The sequence below is a fragment of the Prionailurus bengalensis genome, chromosome X (assembly GCF_016509475.1).
Source record: "Prionailurus bengalensis isolate Pbe53 chromosome X, Fcat_Pben_1.1_paternal_pri, whole genome shotgun sequence".
Taxonomy (NCBI): Eukaryota; Metazoa; Chordata; class Mammalia; order Carnivora; family Felidae; genus Prionailurus; species Prionailurus bengalensis.
In genome coordinates, this window is record NC_057361.1 from 98,607,955 (window position 1) to 98,630,601 (window position 22,647).

The 22,647-nt window shown below is 46.5% G+C and overlaps 1 protein-coding gene and 1 pseudogene across 7 annotated transcripts in view; both read right to left on the bottom strand.

Moving 5' to 3' along the window:
• STEEP1 (STING1 ER exit protein 1) overlaps nt 1–22,647 on the bottom strand; it is a 41,528-nt gene that overhangs the window by 9,867 nt on the left and 9,014 nt on the right. For 2 of the 7 annotated variants that reach the window (XM_043571370.1, XM_043571373.1), the window contains 5 exons: nt 14,452–14,493; nt 12,049–12,187; nt 10,881–10,970; nt 10,185–10,277; nt 5,022–8,244 (listed from right to left, as the gene is read on the bottom strand). In XM_043571370.1, the coding sequence (XP_043427305.1) occupies nt 8,170–8,244; nt 10,185–10,277; nt 10,881–10,970; nt 12,049–12,187; nt 14,452–14,493 (439 nt within the window). In that variant the 3' untranslated portion in view covers nt 5,022–8,169. Of the gene's footprint in view, nt 1–5,021; nt 8,245–8,339; nt 8,768–10,184; nt 10,278–10,880; nt 10,971–12,048; nt 12,188–14,451; nt 14,494–22,647 lie in introns of those variants that run through there. The other 5 variants (XM_043571374.1, XM_043571372.1, XR_006295780.1 and 2 more) reach the window with 4 other exon arrangements.
• LOC122477133 lies at nt 5,022–7,399 on the bottom strand (annotated as a pseudogene).

Consider the following 22,647-nt stretch of genomic DNA (forward strand, 5'->3'; position numbering starts at 1 on the left):
ATGCTCTATCTCTCTGTTTCTCAAAAATAAATAAATGTTAAAAATTTTTTTTAAAACAGAAAACACCTACTGTCACTCTCACTTGCCACTACACACACCACGTTTCTCTTTTTCCTTTCACAGCAAAACTCAAAAAAAAAAACCCAACAACCCACAATTATCTGTATTCGCTGCCTCTGATTCCTCTCCTCCCGGTCTCTCTTGAACTCACTCCCGTCAGGCTTTTGCTCATACCACCCTATTAAATTGCTCTTGTCAAGGTCACCAATGACCTCTACTAAATGCAATACTCATTTCCAAGTCCTCGTCTTTCTTCCGCGTGCTGGTCATTTGCCTCTTTGCTCGCAGAGCCATTTTCCCTCTTCTGCTCTGTTGTGTGGAACGGACGACTACGTTTCCCAGGCGCCCTTCCCCTCTGACTTCCTGATGGGTTTGGCTAAAGGGAATCACTGGCTGAAGACTGGAGAGTAGAAGCTGCGGTACCCCCTTCCTTTCCCTCTGTGTTGAGTGTCATCTCTAAAACAGTGACTGTATCTACTCTGTGGCTCCCCCGGGATAGGCCTTCCCTCCATGGACCAAGCTCCTGCTGGGCCAGCCTTGCTGCTTCTGGGTGGTCCCTGATCCTGGACTTGAGTAACACCAAGGCGGGGGGGGGAGGGAGGGAGGGAGGGGGAGAGAGGACGGGGGAGAGAGGAGGGGGGGAGAGAGAGAGAGAGAGAGAGAGAGAGAGAGAGAGAGAGAGAGAGAGAATCCCAAGCAGGCTCCATGCACAGGTTGGAGCCCTACGTGGGGCTCAATCCCACAACCGTGAGATCATGACCTGAGCTGAAACCAAGAGTCAGATGCCCAACCGACTGAGCCACCCAGGCGCCCCAGGATTCAATCCTTGCACCAGCTCTCTTTTCTGTGTACACGTATGTCTTGGGGAATCTCATCCTGTCTTGTGGCTTTGAAGAACATCTATACACCAAAACCTCCCACGTTGATAGCTTCTAGCCAGACGTCCCCAGTTGAGCTCCGGACTGCATATTGCCTACTTGACGTGTCCACTTTGCCAGCCGGCAGGCGTTTTGCACTTTACATGTCTGAGACAGAGTGCTTGGTCTTCCCCCCCAAAGCTGTTCCTCCCATCTCAGTAAATGGCGCTTCGGTTCACCCAGTTATTTTAGCCACAAATTAAGAGGTCGTCCTTGATTCCCTTCTTCCCCGCGCTTCCCACATCCAACCCATCGGCTTTTGCCCCGATAACAAATCCTCCCAAACACATCTCCCTTCAGTTTCTCCAACTCTTCCTCTACTACCCTGGGCCGACCGCTCTCCTCTCTCGCCCGGGCCACTACAGGGGTCCCCTGGTGGGTCTCCTTGCTTCCATTCTGGCCTCCCGGTGACAAGCCATTCTGTGCGTGGCAGCTGGCACCGTTCGGAAGCATAAACCATGTTACTCCTCTGCTTAGAAGTCTCCAGCTTCCCACTGTGCCATTGAGATGGAAGCTCCTCATCTGGGCCCGCAAGGCCATACACGGCCTGGCTCCTGCTCACTCCCCTGACCACCTCTTGCTGCTTGCTTGTTCTCTCGCTCAATACAATCTAGGCACGCCGGCCTTTGTGTTCCTCCGACGCGGTAGGCTTATCCCTCTGCGGGGCCTTTGTATTTTCTGTTAGCCTCCCCCGGATTGCTTCCCCCACCCATCCTTACCTGGCTGGCTCATTCTCGTCCCGCGGGTCCCCTGGGCTCAACGGCCCCGCCCCAGAGTCCACCCCTGACCACCTGTCATTCTCCGTCACATCACACTATGGTAACTGACCCATTTCTTGTTCCCTTGTTTGTCTGGCACCCCTGCCCCCAGAACATGAGCTGCTCTGTTCTCCACTCTGTCCCCAGCTCCTACTGCAAAATCTGGCACGGAGCAGCTACTCGGTATACAGTAAGCTCACGGAGTAAGGTAACAGATGAACTTCAGCAGGAAGAGGGCCATCTCTTCCTCTGGGGCTGGAAGGAGAAAAGGATGGAAAGAGATGAAACTAATGGGTGCCCCTGTGTCCTCGGTGCTCTGGGGAGAAAAAGGTCTGTTGGGAGAAAGGGGGCCCACAGGTAGAGAGGCTGGGGCAAAGTGGTGGAGGCCGTAAATTGTTCCGGGGGGGAACAGGAGGGTTGCCGACCCCAAACACACAGGATTGGCTAGCTATCGGGACAGTGTCAAATTCCATGCGTGGGGTGCCTGGGTGGCTCGACTGGTTAAGAGTCTGACTCTTGATTTTGGCTCAGGTCACGATCGCGTGGCATGTGTGGGTTCAAGCCCCACACTGGGCTCTGAGGGCTCCGCACGGACATCGTGGAGCCTGCTGAGGATTCTCCCTCTCTCCCTCCCTCTCTGCCCCTCCCCTGCTCGTGCTCTCTCTCTCTCTCTCTCTCTCAAAAATAAACAAACATTAAAACAAAAATGTTTTTAAATAAATAAAACTTAGAAGGAAAGGCGAAGGAACCAGAGTAACCAAAACAAATGTTAAAAAGGACACGGCTAGGCAAATCATACGACCCAATTTCAACACTTCCCACACATCTGTAATAAGCAAGTCAAGATGGTGGGGTATTAGTGCAAGCACAGAGACAACAGACAGGAGAGAAAGTCCAAAACTAGAGTCAACGGACTTTTAGCAAAGGTACAAAGGCAACCGAATGGAGAAAGCAAAGGCTTTTTAGCAGATGGTGTCAGAACTGAACATCTGTATACAAAAAAAAAAAAAAAAAAAGAACCTCAACACATGCCTCACACCTTCTACAAAAATTAATTCAGGGGCGCCTGGGTGGCTCAGTCAGTTAAGCGTCTGACTTCAGCCCAGGTCACGATCTCACGGTCCGTGAGTTCGAGCCCCGCGTCGGGCTCTGTGCTGACAGCCAGGAGCCTGGAGCCTGCTTCGGAGTCTGTGTCTCCTTCTATCTCTGCCCCTCCCCCACTTGTGCTCTGTCTCTCTGTCTCTCTCTCAAAAATAAATAAACACTAAAAAAAAAATTAATTCCAAATGGGTCACAGACTGAATTTAAAATATAAAACTTATGGAAGAAAATCTGCACGGTCCTGGGTCATGAAAGCTACTACACTATTAAGAGAATAAAAAGACAACTCCCACACTGGGAGATGTTGCAAATCACATATCTGATAAAAGACTTCTATCCAGACTGTACAAAGAGCTCTTAAAACCCAACAACAGGGGCACCTGGGTGGCTCAGTCGGTTAAGCGTCTGACTCTTGATTTTCGGCTCAGGTCATCATCTCACGGTTTGTGAGGTCGAGCCCCATGTTGGGCTCTGCGCTGAAGGCACAGAGCCCGCTTGGGGTTCTCTCTCTCTCAAAATACATAAATAAACAATAAGAAAACACCGTTTAAAAATGGGCAAAAGATCTGAACAGATCTTCTCCAGAGAAGATATACAGGTGGCAAATTAACTAATACAAATATGTTCACAACGACAACAAATCAAATAGTCTGATGAAAAATGGGCAAAGGACTTGACTAGACCTTGCTCCAGAGATAATATGCAAATGGCTCAGAATCATACGAAAAGTTCCTCAACACCGCTGTTCAATGCTAACGGAAACCATGAAGTCCAGCCTCACGCCTGTTAGGATGGTTGCCGTCAAACACAGAAAATAGAAGTAAGCGGTGTTGGTGAGGATGCGGAGGAATGGGGGCCCTGGACGTTACTGGTAGGAGTGTAAACGGGGGCGGCCGCCGTGGAAAGCCATATGGTGGTTCCTCAAAAAACCCAACACAGAATTACCGTCTGATCCAAACACTTCCGGGTATTTACCTGAAGCATCGAGAGCAGGGTTGCAAAGACCTCCTCTCATTAGGGAGACGCAAATCAAAAGCACAAGATACCCCTGAGCAACTGTCCTAGATCAGAGGAGGCTAAAGAGACATGGGTGGCTCAGTAGGTTAAGCCTCTGACTCATGATCTCAGCTCAGGTCTTGATCTCAGGGTTGTGAGTTCAAGCCCCGCGTTAGGCCCCGCTACTTAAAATTAAAAAGAGAGAGAGAGACTAAAGAGACGCGACAGCTGAACGCAGTGTGCGATTCTGGATTGGGTCCTGGAACAGAAAGAGGACACAGTGGAACGACTGGTGCAATCCAAACGAAGTGTGTAGTTTAACGTTATTGTCCCAGCGTTAATCTCTGGGTTTCGACCACTGTGCTATGGTTTTGTATGGACTGGTCTGCTCGGGCTGCTGTAACGAAATTCCACAGACCGAGTGGTTTTTCAACGTTTATTTATTTTTGGGACAGAGAGAGACAGAGCATGAACGGGGGAGGGGCAGAGAGAGAGGGAGACACAGAATCGGAAACAGGCTCCAGGCTCCGAGCCATCAGCCCAGAGCCTGACGCGGGGCTCGAACTCCCGGACCGCGAGATCGTGACCTGGCTGAAGTCGGACGCCCAACCGACTGCGCCACCCAGGCGCCCCCAGACCGAGTGGTTTTAACAACAGGCATTTTTTTTTTTTCTCACGGTTCTGGAGGCTACAAAGTCCAAGGTCCAGGTGCCACCTGATTCAGTTCCTAGGGAGAGCTCTTTTCCTGGCTAGGAGACAGCCGCCTTCTTGCTGTGTCCTCCCGTGGTAGAGAGAGAGAGAGAGAGACAGGTAGAAAGAGAGCTCTCTCGTCTCTTCTTCTAAGGGTACTAATCCCATCATGAAGGTCCCACCTCATGACCTCATCTAAACCTGATTGTTTCCCAAAGGTCTATCCCCTGAATCCCATCACGCTGTGGGGTTAGTGCTTCAACAGAGGAATTCTGGAGGGGACACAGTTCAGCCCGGACCATTATACAGGATGTTAATATTAGGGGAACCGAGTGGAGAGTATACAGGAACTCTCTGAACGATCTCTGGAACTTTTCTGTACATCTCAAATTATTCAAAGATTTTTTTTTTAATTTTTAAATTTTACGTATTTATGTATTTGTTTTTGCCATCAATAAGAAATTTACTTGTCTTAAAAAAAGTCCAAACGCTGGCACTGTCCAGAAAAATGTAACAGGTTTATTTATAATGGTTATAAAGTTGAACTGCTGAAACGTGTTCACCGCAACATTTTGACTCGCATCAATGCTTTGTGTCCCCGCGTTTGTATTAAAAATTCACACACAAATGAAAATGGAAAAACTGCCAATACCTACTTCTGTCCCCCGTTTTTCCATTTGCAATCATATACTTAGGTACCTCTGACCCCATGGGGAAAAAAAAATATCTACCAATAAGAGGAAGAAGAGAATTTTTTTAAATTGAAGAATGAAACGTTTTCCATCAGAGCGGATTCTTAAGCACGTTCTCCATGTATGCCGCGTGCTAGCTGGGCATGATTGTTACACGCTTGGCACGGACAGCTGGCAGGCTGGTGTCTTCCAAGAGGCCCACCGGGTAGGCCTCGCTTGCCTCCCGCAAAGCACCGCCAGCCGCACTCCAGAAGCGCAGATCTGTTTCAAGGTCCTGAGCGATCTCCCGCACCAGACGCTGGAAAGGAAGTTTGCGGATCGGAAGTTCCGCGGACTTCTGATAACCTGTAATTTCGCGGAATGCCACGGTACTGGGCCTGTGACGATGAGGTTTCTCCACCCCTGCAGTAGAGGGCGCATTCTTGCGAGCGGCTTTTGTAGCCGGTTGCTTCCTCGGTGGCTCCGGTCGACTCGCGTGCAGCCTGCTTTGTCCAAGCAACGGTGGGGAGACCTCCCTACTTAATCCCCTTCTCCTTTGGAGCTCAGCGAGCTAGAGGCGGTGCTGGCATTAGCGATTCTGTGTCTCCCATCCTCTCTGAGCCTCCCTCATTCATGGTGTCTCTCTCTCTCTCTCTCTCAAAAATAAACAAACATTAAAAAAAAAAGGTTTTTTTCTAAGGTAAAAAACCTCAAGGCCAGGCACCCTGGCTGGCTCAGTCGGTAGAGCATGGGGCCATTGATCTTCAGGTCATGAGTTCAGGCCCCATGTTGGGCCGTAGAGCTTACTTAGGAAACAAAACTAGGGGCACCTGGGTGGCCCAGTTGGTAGACATGCGACTCTTGATCTCAGGGTCGTGAGTTCAAGCCCCACGTTGGGCGTGGAGCCTACTTAAAAAAAAAAAACACACAAACTCCAGGTGAGAAGAGTTGAAGGTGAGGGGCCTTCAGATCCCCAACCACAGGATCAGGCTGGGCCCAAAGGAAGCGAGGCAGTGACAGAATGGCAACACTGGGAGAAAACAGGAGGATCGGGGTCCTACGAAGTTTAGAAGCCGGTTCAGTTCACTCTAAGTGATGCTTTTCGTTTTCCTGGAGGAATTCTCCAATACTAAAAGCTCAAGTGTGAGGGACTGTGCTTTGTTCGAAGTGAGTGAAAACTCGGAGCAGTCAGACAGGTGAGGGCGCGGCAGAACAAATCAAGGAAGACAAAAAGGGAAGTTTTTTCCTTAAGGAAAGGAGGTGGTCCCCGGTGATAAGGATCCCCACATGGTCGAGGCAAGCTAGTTTTTAAAAAGCATTTTAACTTCTCTTATGCAGTATAATTACACTTCCAAATGTCACCAATTATTACAGCTATTAAACATTTTACATTTTACTATTTTATGACAGTTGACAATGTGCAAACACACACACGCACAGAGTAAGACTCCAAAATTTCCACATGGCTCTTTATGCTAACACTAAAACCCTGTATTTGCTGCTCACATTCTACAAGAAAATAAAGGTAATAGAGAAACTATGTCAATAAGCATTTCAGAACGAGAGAATAAAACACTAAAGGGCCCGTGCTTATCTGGTGCTAATGACCTAATGATTGGCAGTCTTAAAGATGAAGCAAAATGCACAATTGGAACCAGATGCTCCAACGGTTTAGGGCTAGTATCTAAGGACGAGTATTTCGGAAAATGTGTGGAAAGGTAACGACACATTTCCTACAGGGAGCCCCCCGCGTAAGTGTCTTCACAACGCATTTTACTTGGTTTCTCAAAATGAAACTGCTATCTGTTGTCAACAATATATTTCTTAAAAGTCCCCCAGGAGAGGCAGTTCAGCCTAGTTCTGCAGCCCGATTTCTGGCTTTATCACTTGATGGCTATGGGATCTCGGGAAACTTATAACTCCCAGAGCCTGAGATACTCATTTGTAAAAAACCAAATCAAAAACCAAATCAAATCAGATCAGATCAAAATCAAAAACCAAACAGAACAGGGCTAGTGGAAGCGAGAGGAAGTGGAGGCTGTGGTCCCAGAACAGAGCTCTGGATCTCTAGAATCTTGGCTTTCAGAGGTGGCGGGACAGGCCCGCCGGGCTGTGGTCATGGCGGTTCGTGGCTAGCGTGAAGGTAAAGGTCACCGTTTGGAGGCGAAGTCAAGGAACTGTGGAGGTTACAACCGACCACCCGCATGGTGTCTAAGCGCCTCTCAGGGTGAGGACAGGAAATGAGGTGGGGAGGGACGCCTCAGATGCAAAGAGCCCGCTGGGTGCAGCAGGCTAACTGGGAAGATGGAAACACGGCCCCACCCGGGGCTGTCCCCGGACTGCCAGCTCCCCCCCCCCCCCCCGCCTTCTCCCACTTCTTGCTAACTCCCGTCCACCCCTACTCCAACCTACTTCTCCTTCCAAATAAGGAAGCTGGGGAAAAACAGGCAGAGAAAAATGCCCTATTATTTCCCGACAGCACCTCACACACACGTCTGGGACGACTGAACCCACGGCAGACGACGCCACGAGGTTAAAGTGCCCTTCCTGCCCCGACAGCGCGTCATACCGGGGAACAGATAAAACCACGTACACAACACTACGTACTGACACCACCGAAAGGGCGGGGCATTAAGTGTCTAACTATACAACACTCCTCTACGGATAGCGACTGTGAAATACCCGATGGCCGACAGGCCCCTTTGTCTCAGTATCGTTTCTGCCTCTACGTCTCCCTCCCATACTCTTGTCAGCTGCGTGAAGGGATGGCAGTTATTAGCTGAGACCCCATTTCCATTTGGAGCCGAGCTGCCCTGCCCCCGCCCACTCTAATCTGGCTGTTCCTTCGTAAGTACAAAGTCTGAGAAGGAAGAACTCACCCAGAGCTTTAATATTTTGAAGTACAGGAAGCAAGGCTGTGCTGTTTCTGGAGTCTGTGACTGGGCAAGTTTCTCTGAACATCAAGTAAAGGAAGCTCTACGTACATTCTGGCTTTTTATGGATTTTCTTCCGACAGCAGAGAGATTCAAACCAGAGCTGATACCTGCCAGTCTAAGAATAGAAGAGAGTCACTTCAACTTCAAAGAGTCTGACTTGCTATGGCTTTAAATATAATTCATGCCACTTTCTTCTGTGACACATCATAGTATCTTTTTCAAAAATCTTTAAGCATTTTATTAACTTTGAAGAAGGTATAAGAACAGCTACTTTAGAAACTGGAGACTCTCAAGCACTGATGTATTCAGAGAGTTTCTACACAGCTGAAGAGGTTTATATCAAATGGACCAAAAATAGTACTGAGGACCTATATACAGAAAGATTTGGCGAAAAAAAACCCCATCTCTAGAAAGCAGGTCAGATGGACTCAAAGACCTCACTGAAGGTAGGAGAAATCAATGGAAAGCAATGGAAAGCCTTCTGCGGGGGCAAAAAGGTAGACAGCAGTCCATGCAGTCAAGAAAAAGTTCTTTTTCCTCGTGATCTCCAGTGTGGGTTGAGAGAAAGGTCCTGATCATTTGAACTGGTTATCAATCAAGGTCCCCTTCATTTTCGCTTTCTTGGCTTCCAGTTCAGCCTGGAGAGGAAGAAAAGCATACGCCCTGATACGTGACGTGAAATTCGTACTTTCCTTCCTTACTCTAACTGCCCAAACTCTATCCTGTCGTGTTCACTCAGTAGAGCGACCAGAAGGGCGGTGTCCAGCAGCTGCTTTCCAACGTTTCTGATGTTACGGTTCACAGAGGAAATGATGACGTCTGCGTGGCAAAATGGAGGCAGCGTGCAAGGCTGTGGTCAAAGGTGATCAGTGCAGGGCTCCTGCAGCCCCAGGTTCCTCCAAGGGCCGAGGGAAGCAATCTATCGTGGCATACCGGTATCCTATTCCCGGCAGAACAGGAAGAAATGCTCTTCTAGAACAGTGTTACTGCAGGTTGCGCTGCCCACGAACTGTTTGTTATTGGTTCGTGCAAGATACGTATAAGAATCGAGAGCAAGCATTCTGCAACTTGCGTAGCCATTGGACAGGGATAACAAAATCAAGGAATTTGATAGGAGTAACTGAGGCAAATTCATTTTTATTGCATTTGATAAATTATAAACTTGCTCTTGACAAGCCGGAAATTTAAAAAAGAAAGCACTGTAAAAAAAAAAAAAAAAAGGGGGGGGGGGGCGCCTGGGTGGCTCAGTCGGTTAAACGTCCGACTTCGGCTCAGCTCATGATATTACGGTCTGTGGGTTCGAGCCCAGCGTCGGGCTCCATGCTGACAGCTCGAGCCTGGAGCCTGCTTCGGCTTCTGTGTCTCCCTCTCTCTCTGCCCCTCCCCCGTTCATGCTCTGTCTCTGTCTCAAAAATAAGTAAACATTAGGAAAAAAAAAAAAAAAAAAGCAAGCACTGGCCCTTCACCTCAGAACATTCGGTAAGCACTGCTTTGGACACTATGGCAAGATCATGCAGCTCCCGAGACCCCGCCCCCTCCCCCCACCTCTGTCGCCAAAAAATCCTCTACGGTCATTCGAACAGACTGGTACACCCTCTGAGGAGGCACAGTGGTGTCGGATTTTAAGGCAATAGCATAAGCACGTTACTATCAAGAAGACACAAACGCGGGCAACATCAGATATAAACGTGCGTGCTCCGCGATGAGCCCGTGGATAACACAGAAACCGGAGTGTGCTCTCAGAAGTGCCGAAGCCCCGGTCCCGGTACTGTCGCTGTAGCAACGCCGCCCGCCGTTGCATCCTGGGAGAGCGTCCAGGAGCCCCGATCCATTAACTCCTGACCTTGGACCACAGGCAGCAGAGTGAAGTATCGTTCTGGTTGGGGCCAACTCACCAGGACTCTAACCGGAGGGCCTGGACGCTGTGGTCACCAGAGCAGGGTTCACGCTGGCAGCCCACCACGCCGGTAGCCCCTGACAGACTTGCAAAAGGATCTCCCTGAGCGTCCGAGGGTCTTCCAGACCAAGAAACCCTTGCCAGCCTGGGCCACTCACCAGCTCCTGCAGCCGCCTTTTGCTCATGCCTTTGCGCTCCAGCTGCTTTTCAATGACCTTGGCATTCTGCGCGTACGAGTCAGCGACTTCTCTCTGCGGGTGAAGCAGCGGCACCTTTAAACCAGCGGTCTTGCCCACGAGCAACAGAGCCCTTAAGTCGCCCTTGAGCAGCAGACTCCTCCGGTTCCAAAAGTACCGAAACGGACTCTGTCCCCTTTCAAAGGCTTCGGGTTTTCAGTAAATCCCGAAGAGCTCAGATCGCAGATCGCAGCGAAAGCGGCTGAAAACTAGCAGATCACACCTCTCCGCAAACCTCGTTATACTCAAGTACCGTAAAGGTAAGTGCCGCTACCGCTAAGGAGAGCCACACAAACCACTCGAGCCAGAATGGAAGGGACCTGAAATTGTTGAGTCTAATAGTTTTGAAACCGAAGAGGGATGAGGGGGTTGCCCCCTTGAAAGCGGCTCAAAACACAGTAGGACACCAAGCACTGAGCTAGTCCAACTCCCTGGCTCTCACCGTGCGGATGTCCTTGAGACCCAGGGAGACAGGGACTAGCCCCGCGTTCTCTAGTCCCTTACCAGCAGAGTAAGTTTCTAATTATGCTGCTACCCGAATGGGCTGGTTCTAGAGTCCCCCTTCCTTCCGGGCCCACCCCCAGTCCATCCAGATCCCTTGAGAACAGAAGCACTCACAGCCTCGATCTCCTCTTCCTCTTCGTCAATCGTAGACACCGTGACAGAGCTGAACTTGCCCATGTCTTTCGTCCGTTTGGTCATCATCACCTGGAGTCACAGGAGGAGGACTCGGTCTCATTCACTGCAGTTGGCTCTGTGAGCCACGTGCGCGCGCGCATGTGTCCCTGCGGGCACACATGCCTGACCGCAGGGGGTGGGGGCTGGGGCAGGGGACACTCCCCTCTTTGGGACAGGCTGGCCTATCTACAAATGCTAATGGTTTTTATTTGGATTATGTTTTTCTAACATCTGCCGTCAAGGCTTTAAAAAGTATATTTAAAACTCAGCCCGATTCATTATTTCTTATTTCATTATTGATGTAAATTCAAGTTAGTTGACATACAGCATAGTATTGGTTTTAGGAATAGAATTTAGTGATTCATCACTTACATGTAACACCCAGTGCTCATCCCAACAAGTGTTCTCCTTAAAGCCCCTCACCCATTGAGCCCACCCCCCCCCCACCCAACACCCCTCCAGCAACCCTCAGTTTGTTCTCTGTATTTAAGAATCTCTTATGGTTTGCCTCCCTCTCTGTTTTTTATCTTAGTTTTCCATCCCCTCCTCTATGTTCATCTGTTTTCTGAAATTCCACGAGTGAAATCCTATTATTTCCTTTCTCTGACTTATTCCCCGCAGCATAATACACTGTCCACACTGAAAAAGGAAGACATTTCAAAGGAAATAAATGGTCATTAAAACCATACAACTTCTCACTTTACTCAGAGGACAGCTCTAGGAAAGACAAAAAGAACACAGAATGGATGTGTCACATGTAACATCTGCTTATACATGAAAATGGCATTCTCTTAATAAGGAATGCATCCATAAAGGGCGATTTCTCAACGTTTTTTTTGGGGGGGGACAGAGAGAGACAGAGCATGAACGGGGGAGGGGCAGAGAGAGAGGGAGACACAGAATCGGAAACAGGCTCCAGGCTCCGAGCCATCAGCCCAGAGCCCGACGCGGGGCTCGAACTCACGGACCGCGAGATCGTGACCTGGCTGAAGTCGGACGCTTAACCGACTGAGCCACCCAGGCGCCCCAAAGGGCGATTTCTCATTATAATCTTATTGAAAAATGTAGGGCGATCTGTAGCTATATTAACCCATGTGTCAATAGTTACCTTCTTAGGAGGCTCCTGTTTCTGGGTATAGATATTTGTTTTGCCAAAACCCTGGCCAAACTTGACCACTGCTCCATCCACGATGAAGGTCACAGGAGCGTTCTTCGGCTGGGACTGATAGAAGAGTGGCAGTCCACACCTGCAAACAGCAGAATGAATCTCTGGGGAGCTCAGAATACAAATCCCCCAAGACACGGCTTCACGAAGTGTGCTCAGATCCCGAAACTACTTCCTAAGAATCACTGAGGGATCACTTTTACAAGGCAAGCATTTGTTAAAACTGCTGCTCAGATTCCCAGGTCCCTCCCCCAGAAGATCCTGATTCAGCAAATCGGGGAGCTGAGGCCCGGGCATCTGTCATTTCCCTCAGGATCCCAAGTGATTCTTCTCATTCGACAAGTTTGGGAAATGCTGGCTCCTGCTACTGACGGCTTTCCGGTTACAGCTGCTGCCGTTCTGGGGCGCCTGGCCGGCTCAGTCGGTAGAGCATGCAACTCTGGATCTCGGGGTTGAGAGTTCGAGCCCCATGTTGGGTGTAGAGATTACTTAAAAAATAAAAAAATTTTTTTTGACGTTTATTTTTTTGAGACAGAGAGACAGAGCATGAACAGGAGAGGGGCAGAGAGAGAGGGAGACACAGAATCCGAAGCAGGCTCCAGGCTCTGAGCCATCATCAGCCCAGAGCCCGACGCGGGGCTCGAACTCACGGACCGCGAGATCGTGACCTGAGCTGACACATATAGACCACATCTTCTTTATCCCTTCATCCATCGATGGACACTTGGGCTCTTTTCATACCTTGGCTATTGTCCATAGAGCTACTATAAACATTGGGGTGCATGCGTCCCTTTGAAACAGCACACCTGTATCTCGTGGATAAATACCTAGCAGTGCGATTGCTGGGTCCTAGAGTAGTTCTATTTTTAAGTTTTTGAGGAACCGCCATACTGTTTTCCAGAATGGCTGCACCAGCTTGCATTCCCACCAAGAATGCAAAAGAGATGCTCTTTCTCCACATCCTCGCCAACATCTGTTGTTGCCTGAGTCGTTAATGTTAGCCATTGTGACAGGGGTGAGGTGGTATCTCAGTGTGGTTTTGATTTGTATTTCCCTGATGATGACTGATGTGGATAAGTGATGTGATGAGTTTTTTCATATGTCGGTTGGCCATCTGGATGTCTTCTTTGGAGAAGGGTCTATTTATGTCTTTTGCCCATTTTTCACTGGATTATGTTTTTTGGGTGTTGAGCTGGATAAGTTCTTTATAGATTTTGGATACTAACCCTTTATCCGATATGTCGTTCGCAAATATCTTCTCCCATTCCGTCGGTTGCCTTTTAGTTTTGCTGATTGTTTCCCTCACTGTGCAGAAGCTTTTTATCTTCATGAGGTCCCAATAGTTCACGTTTGCTTTTGTTTCCCTTGCCTCCAGAGACATGTTGAGCAAGAAGTTGCTACAGCCGAGGTCAAAGAGGGTTTTGTCTGCTTTCTCCTCAAGGATTTTGATGGCTTCCTGTCTTATATTTAGGTCTTTCATCTATTTTGAATTTATTTTTGTGTGTGGTATAAAAAAGTGGTCCAGGCTGATTCTTCGGCATGTCGCTCTCCAGTTTTCCCAGCACCACTTGCCGAAGAGACTGTCTTTATTCCGTTGGATATTCTTTCCTGCTTTCTCAAAGATTAGTTGGCCATACGTTTGTGGGTCCATTTCTGGGTTCTCTATTCTGTTCCATCGATCTGAGGGTCTGTTCTTGTGCCAGTACCATACTGTCTTGACGATTACAGCTTTGTAATACGGCTTGAAGTCCGAGATTGTGATGCCTCCCACTTTGGTTTTCTTTTTCAAGATTGCTTTGGCTATTCTGGGTCTTTCCTGGTTCCATACAAATTTTAGGATTCTTTGTTCTAGCTATGTGAAGAATGCTGGTGTTATTTTGATAGGGATTGGGGTCGGTCATTTCTATTAGACTTGTTTTCAGGTACATGAAGTCGACCCATGAGACATGTTAAAACGAATTTAACGAATCCAGTGTGGCTGTGAACTAAAATGCCTTCTTGGCCATTTCCCTGCCTTAATTCTCCTAGTCTTCCGAGAGCCAAGATGTAACTGTACTTACATCAGGAAGATTAAACTTACTGTAGTTTAGTAGTCTCACATCTCCATTTAAAAATTGATACTATGTTTTAAAATAGAAAAACATTTTCGTGGCCAGCTGGTCAGGGATGTGACTTTGACTAGTCTGTTTGGGGAGCATATTGGTGGTTGTGCAGTGGAAGTTCAAAGGCAATGGAGATTATAAGGATAAAGATACAACAGAGAATTGTATCCAATAATTCTTTTCTGAACACATTACTGCCTCTACTTTCTTATGCTTGGAGAAACCCACACTGTTAAATACTTACTTGGCACACTTCTTCCGGTATTGTCGTTCAATGCCTTCAGGCCTGCGCAGAAAATGGAATTAAAAAGAAAAAAAAAAAAAAGATATGAACCAATCTCATAACCTACCCACCTCACTACCTCATTTCTTCAAATGGTAATAGGGCCTTTCAAAAATTTTCATTTCCTAGATTGACTGGTTAGTTAAACCTGTATTCATTTTAATCTTTTTTTTTTTTTTTTTTTTGAGTGAGAGAACATGTGCGTGCCAGAAAGTACACAGAGGAGGGGGCAGAGGGAGAGAATCTTAAGCAGGCTCCATGCCCAGCGTGGAGAAAGGGAGGGGGGGGCCTCAATCTCACCACCATGAGATCATGACCTGAGCCAAGACGAAGAGGAGGACGCCTAACCGACTGAGCCACCCAGGCGCTCCGTATTTTTTAATTTTAAAAAAAATGTTTATTTATTTTTATTTTGAGAGAGAGTGAGTGCAAGAGAGAGCATGAGTGGGGGAGGGAGAGAGAGAGAGAGAGAGAGAGAGAGAGAGAGAGAGAGAATGCCAAGCAGGCTCCGCACTGTCAGCACGGAGCCTGACTCAGGGGGCTCGATCTTGCGAACCGTGAACTCATGACCTGCGCTGAGACCAAGAGTCAGACACTTAACCGAGTGAGCCGCTCAGACGCCCCTCAAGTATACATGTATTAAGTCATTTAATCCTTACGGTGGCTCTGTGAGGTAGGTCATATTATTGTTCCCATTTTATAGATGAAGGCTCCTAAGTACAAACCAATCACATGATTTGCCCAAGGTCACAGGAAGCAGAATAGGTTGAATTCAAAAACAAAAAAAAATAGGTTGACTTCAGGCTCAGGCCCGTCCAGCTCAAGAGCCCACGACACTGCCTTAGGTAAGCGGCTTTTCCGCCCACCCAGGTGCTTAACAGAAACCTAGGATTCATCCTTGTTTCTTCTCTTTCCCTCACTTCCCACATCTACTCCATCAGTAGATTTTGGATTCCTCCCAAAAAAAGTTCTTGAACCGATCTGCTTTGCTCCACCTTCCTGCCACCGTCTTAGCCCAGGCCACCAGCGTCTCTTCCCTGGATGACTTGTCACAGCTTCCAGACTGGTCTCCTCACGGCCCCTCCCCTTGTTGGTTTCAAATTTTTAATAGGCAGTATGTATGCGTGGTACATATCGGTACAAATATAGGGGTACCCTAGAGGGGTCCAAAGAAAAGTAAACATCATCCCCCCCACCCTTCACCCACCCCGTTCTCTTCCCCGGAGGCAAATACTGTTCTGGTTTCTTCTGTTCCTCTCAGAGACAGCTGACGATGCAAGCAAAGAATCCTTATTGGTATATAAAGAAAACAGATTTTTTTTCCTTTTTAGACAAAGAGAGCACACTTCTTTGTTCACTTAAAAATGTATCCTGGTTGGAAAATATATATTTGCGACCCTTCCCTATCAATCGACAAAGAGCTGCGTCATTCTTCCTAAGGGCTGCGTTGTATTCCTGTGTATGGATGTGCCGAGGTCTTTTACCTGTTGGATAAATTCCTAGAAGTGTATCCACTTTAAATTCTGATAAATACTGCCAAACTACTCTCTAGAGAAGCTGAACCAACTTACATCCCCACTACCAGTGTGAGAGTTCCTGTTTCTCTACAGTCTCACCAACAAGGTATGTTATTAAAATGCAAGGCTGCTGGGGACCCTGGGTGGCTCAGTCTGTTGAGCGTCCGACTTCGGCTCGGGTCATGATCTCACAGTTCGTGAGTTCAAGCCCCGCATCAGGCTCTGTGCTGACAGCTCAGAGCCTGGAACCTACTTTGGATTCTGTGTCTCCCTCTCTCTGTGCCCCTCCCCTGCTTGCTCTCTCAAAAATAAAAAAAAAAAAATTTATTTTTTAATAAAATGCACAGCTGCCAATCTGGCTCGTGCAAACCGTGATCTCAACATTTGCATTTCTTTTTTTTAAGGAGTGAAGTCAGGCATCTTTTCACATATTTAATGGGCATTTGTGTTTTCTTTTTTTGTGTGAGTGGTCACTTCACATCTTTTGTTTATTGAGACTTGCCAATGTGAACGGGCCTTGCAAATATTTTTTCCCCAGTTTGACATTTGTCCTTGACTTCCTCCTAACCCGTGTGGAAATTTTAGATTTTTGTGCAGTCACATCGATAGTATGTGTGCACGTGTGTGTGTGGGGGGGGTGGTATTTAGTTAGGCCTTCCCCATCCTAAGTTCATACCTAACATACAAACTCCAACTGCTTATTCTAGAACCTGCTTCCACTACAAATCATTCTTGAAACAGAAGCAGGAGTGGCTTCCTAACACACCTAGAAGAAAATCAAACTCCCTACCACGGCCTACCGGCCCCAACTGAGCACCCGCTTGGGCCCCTGCCTCATCCCACAGATGCCCTCCCTCCCTCCCTCCTATTCTTGGAACAAACCAGCGCTTTCCCACCTCTGACCTTTCACACACACACCCTTCTCTCTCTCCTTGGAATGCTTCTCTCCCTGCTTTCTGATTCTCATTTTTGGGGGTCACAGATCAAATATCACCTAGTCACAGAGACCCTCCCTGACTACCTTTTCAGAGAAGTTTTCGTGAGATACCCTGTATAAGCCCTTGGTTTCATTCACAGAACTTTCCATAATCATAATTACTTTATTTTTCTGTCAGCCCACTGGTCCATGGGCTCCGAAAGCAGCGGGGACCATGCCTATCTGACCACTCTATGCCCAGAGCTGAGCAAAGCACTGGACACAAAGTAGGCATGTAATAAATATTGGTTGAAACTATCCTTTTAAGAATTCGGTTTTAGTGAGAAAAATTATAATCATGGCGGGAAGTTCTTAAATGGAAAAAACGTATGCCTTGTAATGGGAACACAGAGGTGGGCACAACAAGTCTGTCTGAGGCAGTCATGGAAGGCTTCGTGAGGAGGTGATTTCAAGCCAACACTCCTGATAGAAAGTAGTATTTCAAGCAGTGGGAATACTATGCGCAAAGCCAAAACCGTATAGCATACTCAGGGAAATAGTCTAACGTTATTAGGACTTTAAAAAACCAAGGGAGTGGGGTGCCTGGGTGGCTCGGTTGGTTGGGCGTTCGACTTCAGCTCAGGTCATGATCTCGTGGTTTGGGAGTTCGAGCCCCCATGTCGGGCTCTGTGCTGACAGCTCAGAATCAGGCCAGAGCCTGATTCAGATTCTGTATCTCCCTTTCTCTCACTGCCCCTCTGTCCCTCCCTCTCTCTCTCAAAAATAATTTTTTTTTTTAAATCTTAAAAAAAAAAAATCAAGGGAGTACTACTGATCTGACAGGCATAAAAAGACTTGTAAGATTACATTATGAATGACTGTATGGCAACAAATTAGATAACCTAGGTGAAATGGACAAACTCCTAAAACAACAGAATAATACAAACTATCAAAACTCACTAGAAAAGAAACAAAACCTGAATGGACTATCACACGTAAAGACATTTAATTAGTAATCAAAAACCTGCACAAAGAAAAGCCCAGGACCAGTGGCTTCACTGGTAAATTCTACTAAAAGTTCAAAGAAGAATGAATACCAATGCTTCACAAACTTTTCAAAAGAGGAGACACTTCCCAACTCATCCCATGCAGCCGGTATTACTCTGATGCCAAAACCAGGCAAAGGTACAGCAACACAACAGAGATCAATCCTGCTTGATACACAGGCAAAAATCCTCAAATAAAAATAAATACTAGCAAACTGAATCCAGCAACATAGAAAAAAGATTATATAACATGACCAAGTGGAATTTATCCCATGAAATCAAGATTGGTGCACCATACAAAAACAAAAAAAAAAAAAATTAACCAAAGCAATAATACACCACAGTAATAGAATAAAAGAGAAAACACACACGATCATCTCAATAGGCCCCAAATGGAAGCTTTTCACAAAACTCAAAACCCTTTTAATATACTAGGAATAGAAGGGAACCTCCTCCACCTGATAAAGGGCATTTGTGAAAAACCCACAATCCCTAAGCTACATATACTAATATCATGCTTGATGGTGAAAGACTGAAGTTTTCTCCCTGAGATCAGGAACAAGCCAAGGAGACTCACTCTCAACACTTCTATTCAACACTACACAAAGCCTAGCCAGGGCAACTAGATGAAGGAAGGAAGGAAGGAAGGAAGGAAGGAAGGAAGGAAGGAAAGAAAGAAAGAGAAAGAGAGAGAGAGAGAGAGAGAGAGAGAAGGAAAGAAAGAAAGAAAGAAAGAAAGAAAGAAAGAAAGAAAGAAAGAAAGGCATCCAGATTGGAAGGGAAAAAGTAAAACCATCTCTATCTGCAGATGACATGATCTTACATGTAGAAATCCTTCAGAACACACATACACACAATTAAAGCTAATACATTTAGCAAGGCTGCACGATGCAAAATCAATATATGAAAATTAGTGGTAGTCCTATATACTAAAAATGAATGATAAGAAATAATGTTACGAAAACAGTTACAATAGCATCAGAAAGAACAAAATACTTGGGAATAATTTAACAAATTAAGTGCAAGACTTGTGCACTGAAAACTATGAAACACCGCTGGAAGAAATTAAAGAACACTTAAGTACCTGGAATGACATCCCGTATTTGTGGACTGAACACTTACTATTGTTAAGATGGCAATACTCCCTAAATGAATCTACACCTTCCACACAATCCCTATCAAAACCCAAGCTGGCTTTTTCTGCAGAAATTGACAAGCTGATCCCAAAATTCACATGGAATTGCAAGGAACCTAGAATAGCCAAAACAATCTTGAAAAAGAACAAAGCTTGAGGACTCACATTTGCTGATTTTGAAACCACAAAAGCCACAGTAATCAAGACGGGGTGGTACTGGCATAAAAGATAGAAATATAGAGCAATGGAAAGGAACTGAGAGTCCACAATAAAACCATACATATTTGGTTAACTGATTTTTCTTAATGTTTATTTATTTATTTATGGGGGTGGGGGGGGGCGGGCAGAGGGTGCAAGCAGGTGAGGGGCAGAGAGAGAGGGGGAGAGACAGAATCCCAAGCAGGCTCCTCCCTATCAGCGCAGAGCCCCACAGGGGTCTCGATCTCAGGAACTGTGAGATCGTGACCGGAGCCAAAACCAAGAGTCAGACCCTTAACCAACTGAGCCACCCAGGCACCCCTGGATTTTTGACAAGGGTGTCAAGACCATTCAAAGGAGAAAGAACATTCTTTCTTTCAATAAATGGTACCGGGACAGCTGGATATCCACATGTAAAAGGATGAATTAACTGATTATTTTTTATTCAAGTCCGTTAACATACAGTGCTGTCTTAGCTTCAGGAGTAGAACCCAGTGATTCATCCCTTACATATGACACCCAGCATTCATCCCAGAAAGTGCCCTCCTTAATGCCCGTCACCCATTCAACCCCACCTACCCACCTACCCCCTCTCCAGCAACCCCCAGTTTGTTCTCTGTATTTCAGAGTCTCTTATGAATTTATTAGATCCTTACCTTAGGCCATCTAAAAAATTCACGCAAAATGGATGAAAGGTTTAAACGTAAGAACTGAAACTATAAAGGGGCGCCTGGATGACTCACTTGGTTAAGCATCCAACTCTTGATTTTGGCTCAGGACATGATCGCACGGTTTGTGAGATCAAGCCCCGTATCGGGCATGAAGCCAGCATGAAGCCAGCCTGCTTGGGATTCTCTCTCTCTCTTTCTCTCTCAAAATACATACATATTTTTTTTTAAAAAAGGACTAAAACTATAAAACTCTTAGAAGAAAATGTAGACATAAACCTTCAAGACCTTGAATTAGGCAACGGTTTCTTAGACAAGACACCTAAAGCACAAGCAATCAAAGAGAAAATAAACAGGACTTGATTAAAATTAAAATCTTTTATGCTTCAAAGAATATCATCAAGAGACTATAAAGCTAATCCACAGAATGGGAGAAAATATTTGCACATTATTTATCTGATAGGAGGCCAGTATCCGTTATAAAGAATTCTTACAACTCTGGAGTATTACTCGGCAATCAAAAAGAGTGAAATCTTGCCATTTGCAACTACGTGGGTGGGACTGGAGGGTATTATGCTAAGTGAAATTAGTCAGAGAAAGAAAAAAGTCATATGACTTCACTCATATGAGGACTTTAAGAGACAAATCAGATGAACATAAGAGAAGGGAAACAAAAATAATATAAAAACAGGGAGGGGGACAAAACAGAAGAGGCTCATAAATATGGAGGACAAACTGAGGGCTACTGGAGGGATCGTGGGAGGGGGGATGGGCTAAATGGGTGAGGGGCACGAAGGAATCTACTCCTGAAATCACTGTTGCACCATATGCTAACTAATTTGGATGTGAATTTTAAAAAATGACAAATAAAATTTAAAAAAACAAGGTTAAGTAACCTGCCTAAGGTCAAAGAATTAATATGTGATAGAATTGGATTAAAACCCTTGAACTAAAAAAAAAAAAAAAAAAGAATTCTTACACCTCAACAATTAAAAAGACAAATACACCAATTAAAAATGGGCAAAAAATCCATAGACATTTCTCCAAAGAAGACATGCAAATGACCAAAAAGTACATGAAAAAGCTGCTCAGCATCATCTGCCAGGAGGGAAATGCAAATCAAAACCACAATGAGCTCCCACTTCACGCACACTAGGATCACCATGATCAGAAAGACAGGGGTGCCAGGGTGGCTCAGTCGGTTAAGCGTAGGACTTCAGCTCAGGTCATGATCTCACGGTTCATGGGTTCGAGCCCCGCGTCAGGCTCTGTGCTGACAGCTCACAGCCTGGAGCCTGCTTCAGATTCTGTGTCTCCCTCTCTCTCCCCCACTCATGCTCTGTCTCTCTCTCTCTCCTTCAAACATAAATAAAACCATTTTTAAAAAAAAGAAAGAAAAATAAATAAAAACATTTAAAAAAAAGAAAGAAAACATGCTAAATGAAAGATGCTAGACATAAAAAGCTACAATATTTCTGGTGCCTTTTTTTTTTTTAATTTTTTTTTTAATGTTTATTTATTTTTGAGACAGAGAGAGACACAGCATGAACAGGGGAGGGTCAGAGAGAGAGGGAGACACAGAATCGGAAGCAGGCTCCAGGCTCTGAGCCATCAGCCCAGAGCCCAACGCGGGGCTCAAACTCGCGGACCGCGAGATCGTGACCTGAGCTGAAGTCGGACGCTCAACCGACTGAGCCACCCAGGCGCCCCTCTGGTGCCTTTTTTAAAAAAATTTTTTTAATGTTTATTTATTTTTGAGAGAAGAGAGAGAAAGAGACAGAGTGCCAGCGGGGGAGGGGCAGAGCGCGAGGGAGACAGAGACTCCGAAGCAGGCTCCATGCTGTCAGCACAGAGCCTGATGCGGAGCTCGAACCCACAAACCGCGAGCTCATGACCCAAGCTGAAGTCGGCCGACTGAGCCACCTGGGCGCCCCGGCATCAGGACTTAAACAAAACAAAACAAAGTCCCCGGGATGGTGCTAACACAGCCAGGGGGGAGAGTCACTACGTGAGGGTGCGTGCGAAGAGCAGAACTGCTGAGGAATAGAGACTGTAGAGACTGACGATTATTATTCTCCCAGTTGAGGGACATGGAAACGGGCCCAAAAAGCTTAGGTGACTTGCCCAAAGTCACAAAGCGGTCCTGCCTGGGGTAGAACTCCGAAGTCTGTGCCATCTTTAACATTCCATTTCTCTTACAAGTATTGCTTGTGTCAAACGCGCCACCATTCGCCAATGTCACGCGACTAGGGCCTTGGCAATATCTTGGCTTCCGTGTACCACTTCTGGTTCCTACTGGGACTCTAAATCCAACCTCAGCCTGAAGCGGAGAGATTCGCCACGCAAGCGACTTCTAGAATCCCGAAGTCGGTCAATCTCATAAGCCTGAGCTTTCAAACCACAGGATTTCAAATAAAGGGGACTGCATACTTCTCAATGAGTTAACCTTCAAATACCAGTGACCGATGGGATTTTGTCAAGTTTATAAAAACTTATCTGTTCCTAACTATGTGCCAAGAAGCAGGCAAGATGTACTAAGGGTTTTGGATGTAGAAGGCAGGATTCTTGCGCTCGAAAAGTTCACCTTGATATGGAGACAAGGTACTTAACTGGTACAAGGAAGTGATTAACATGAGCTAGCTAGCTGGACTAATTGACCTTGATTTTCTGTCCTGCC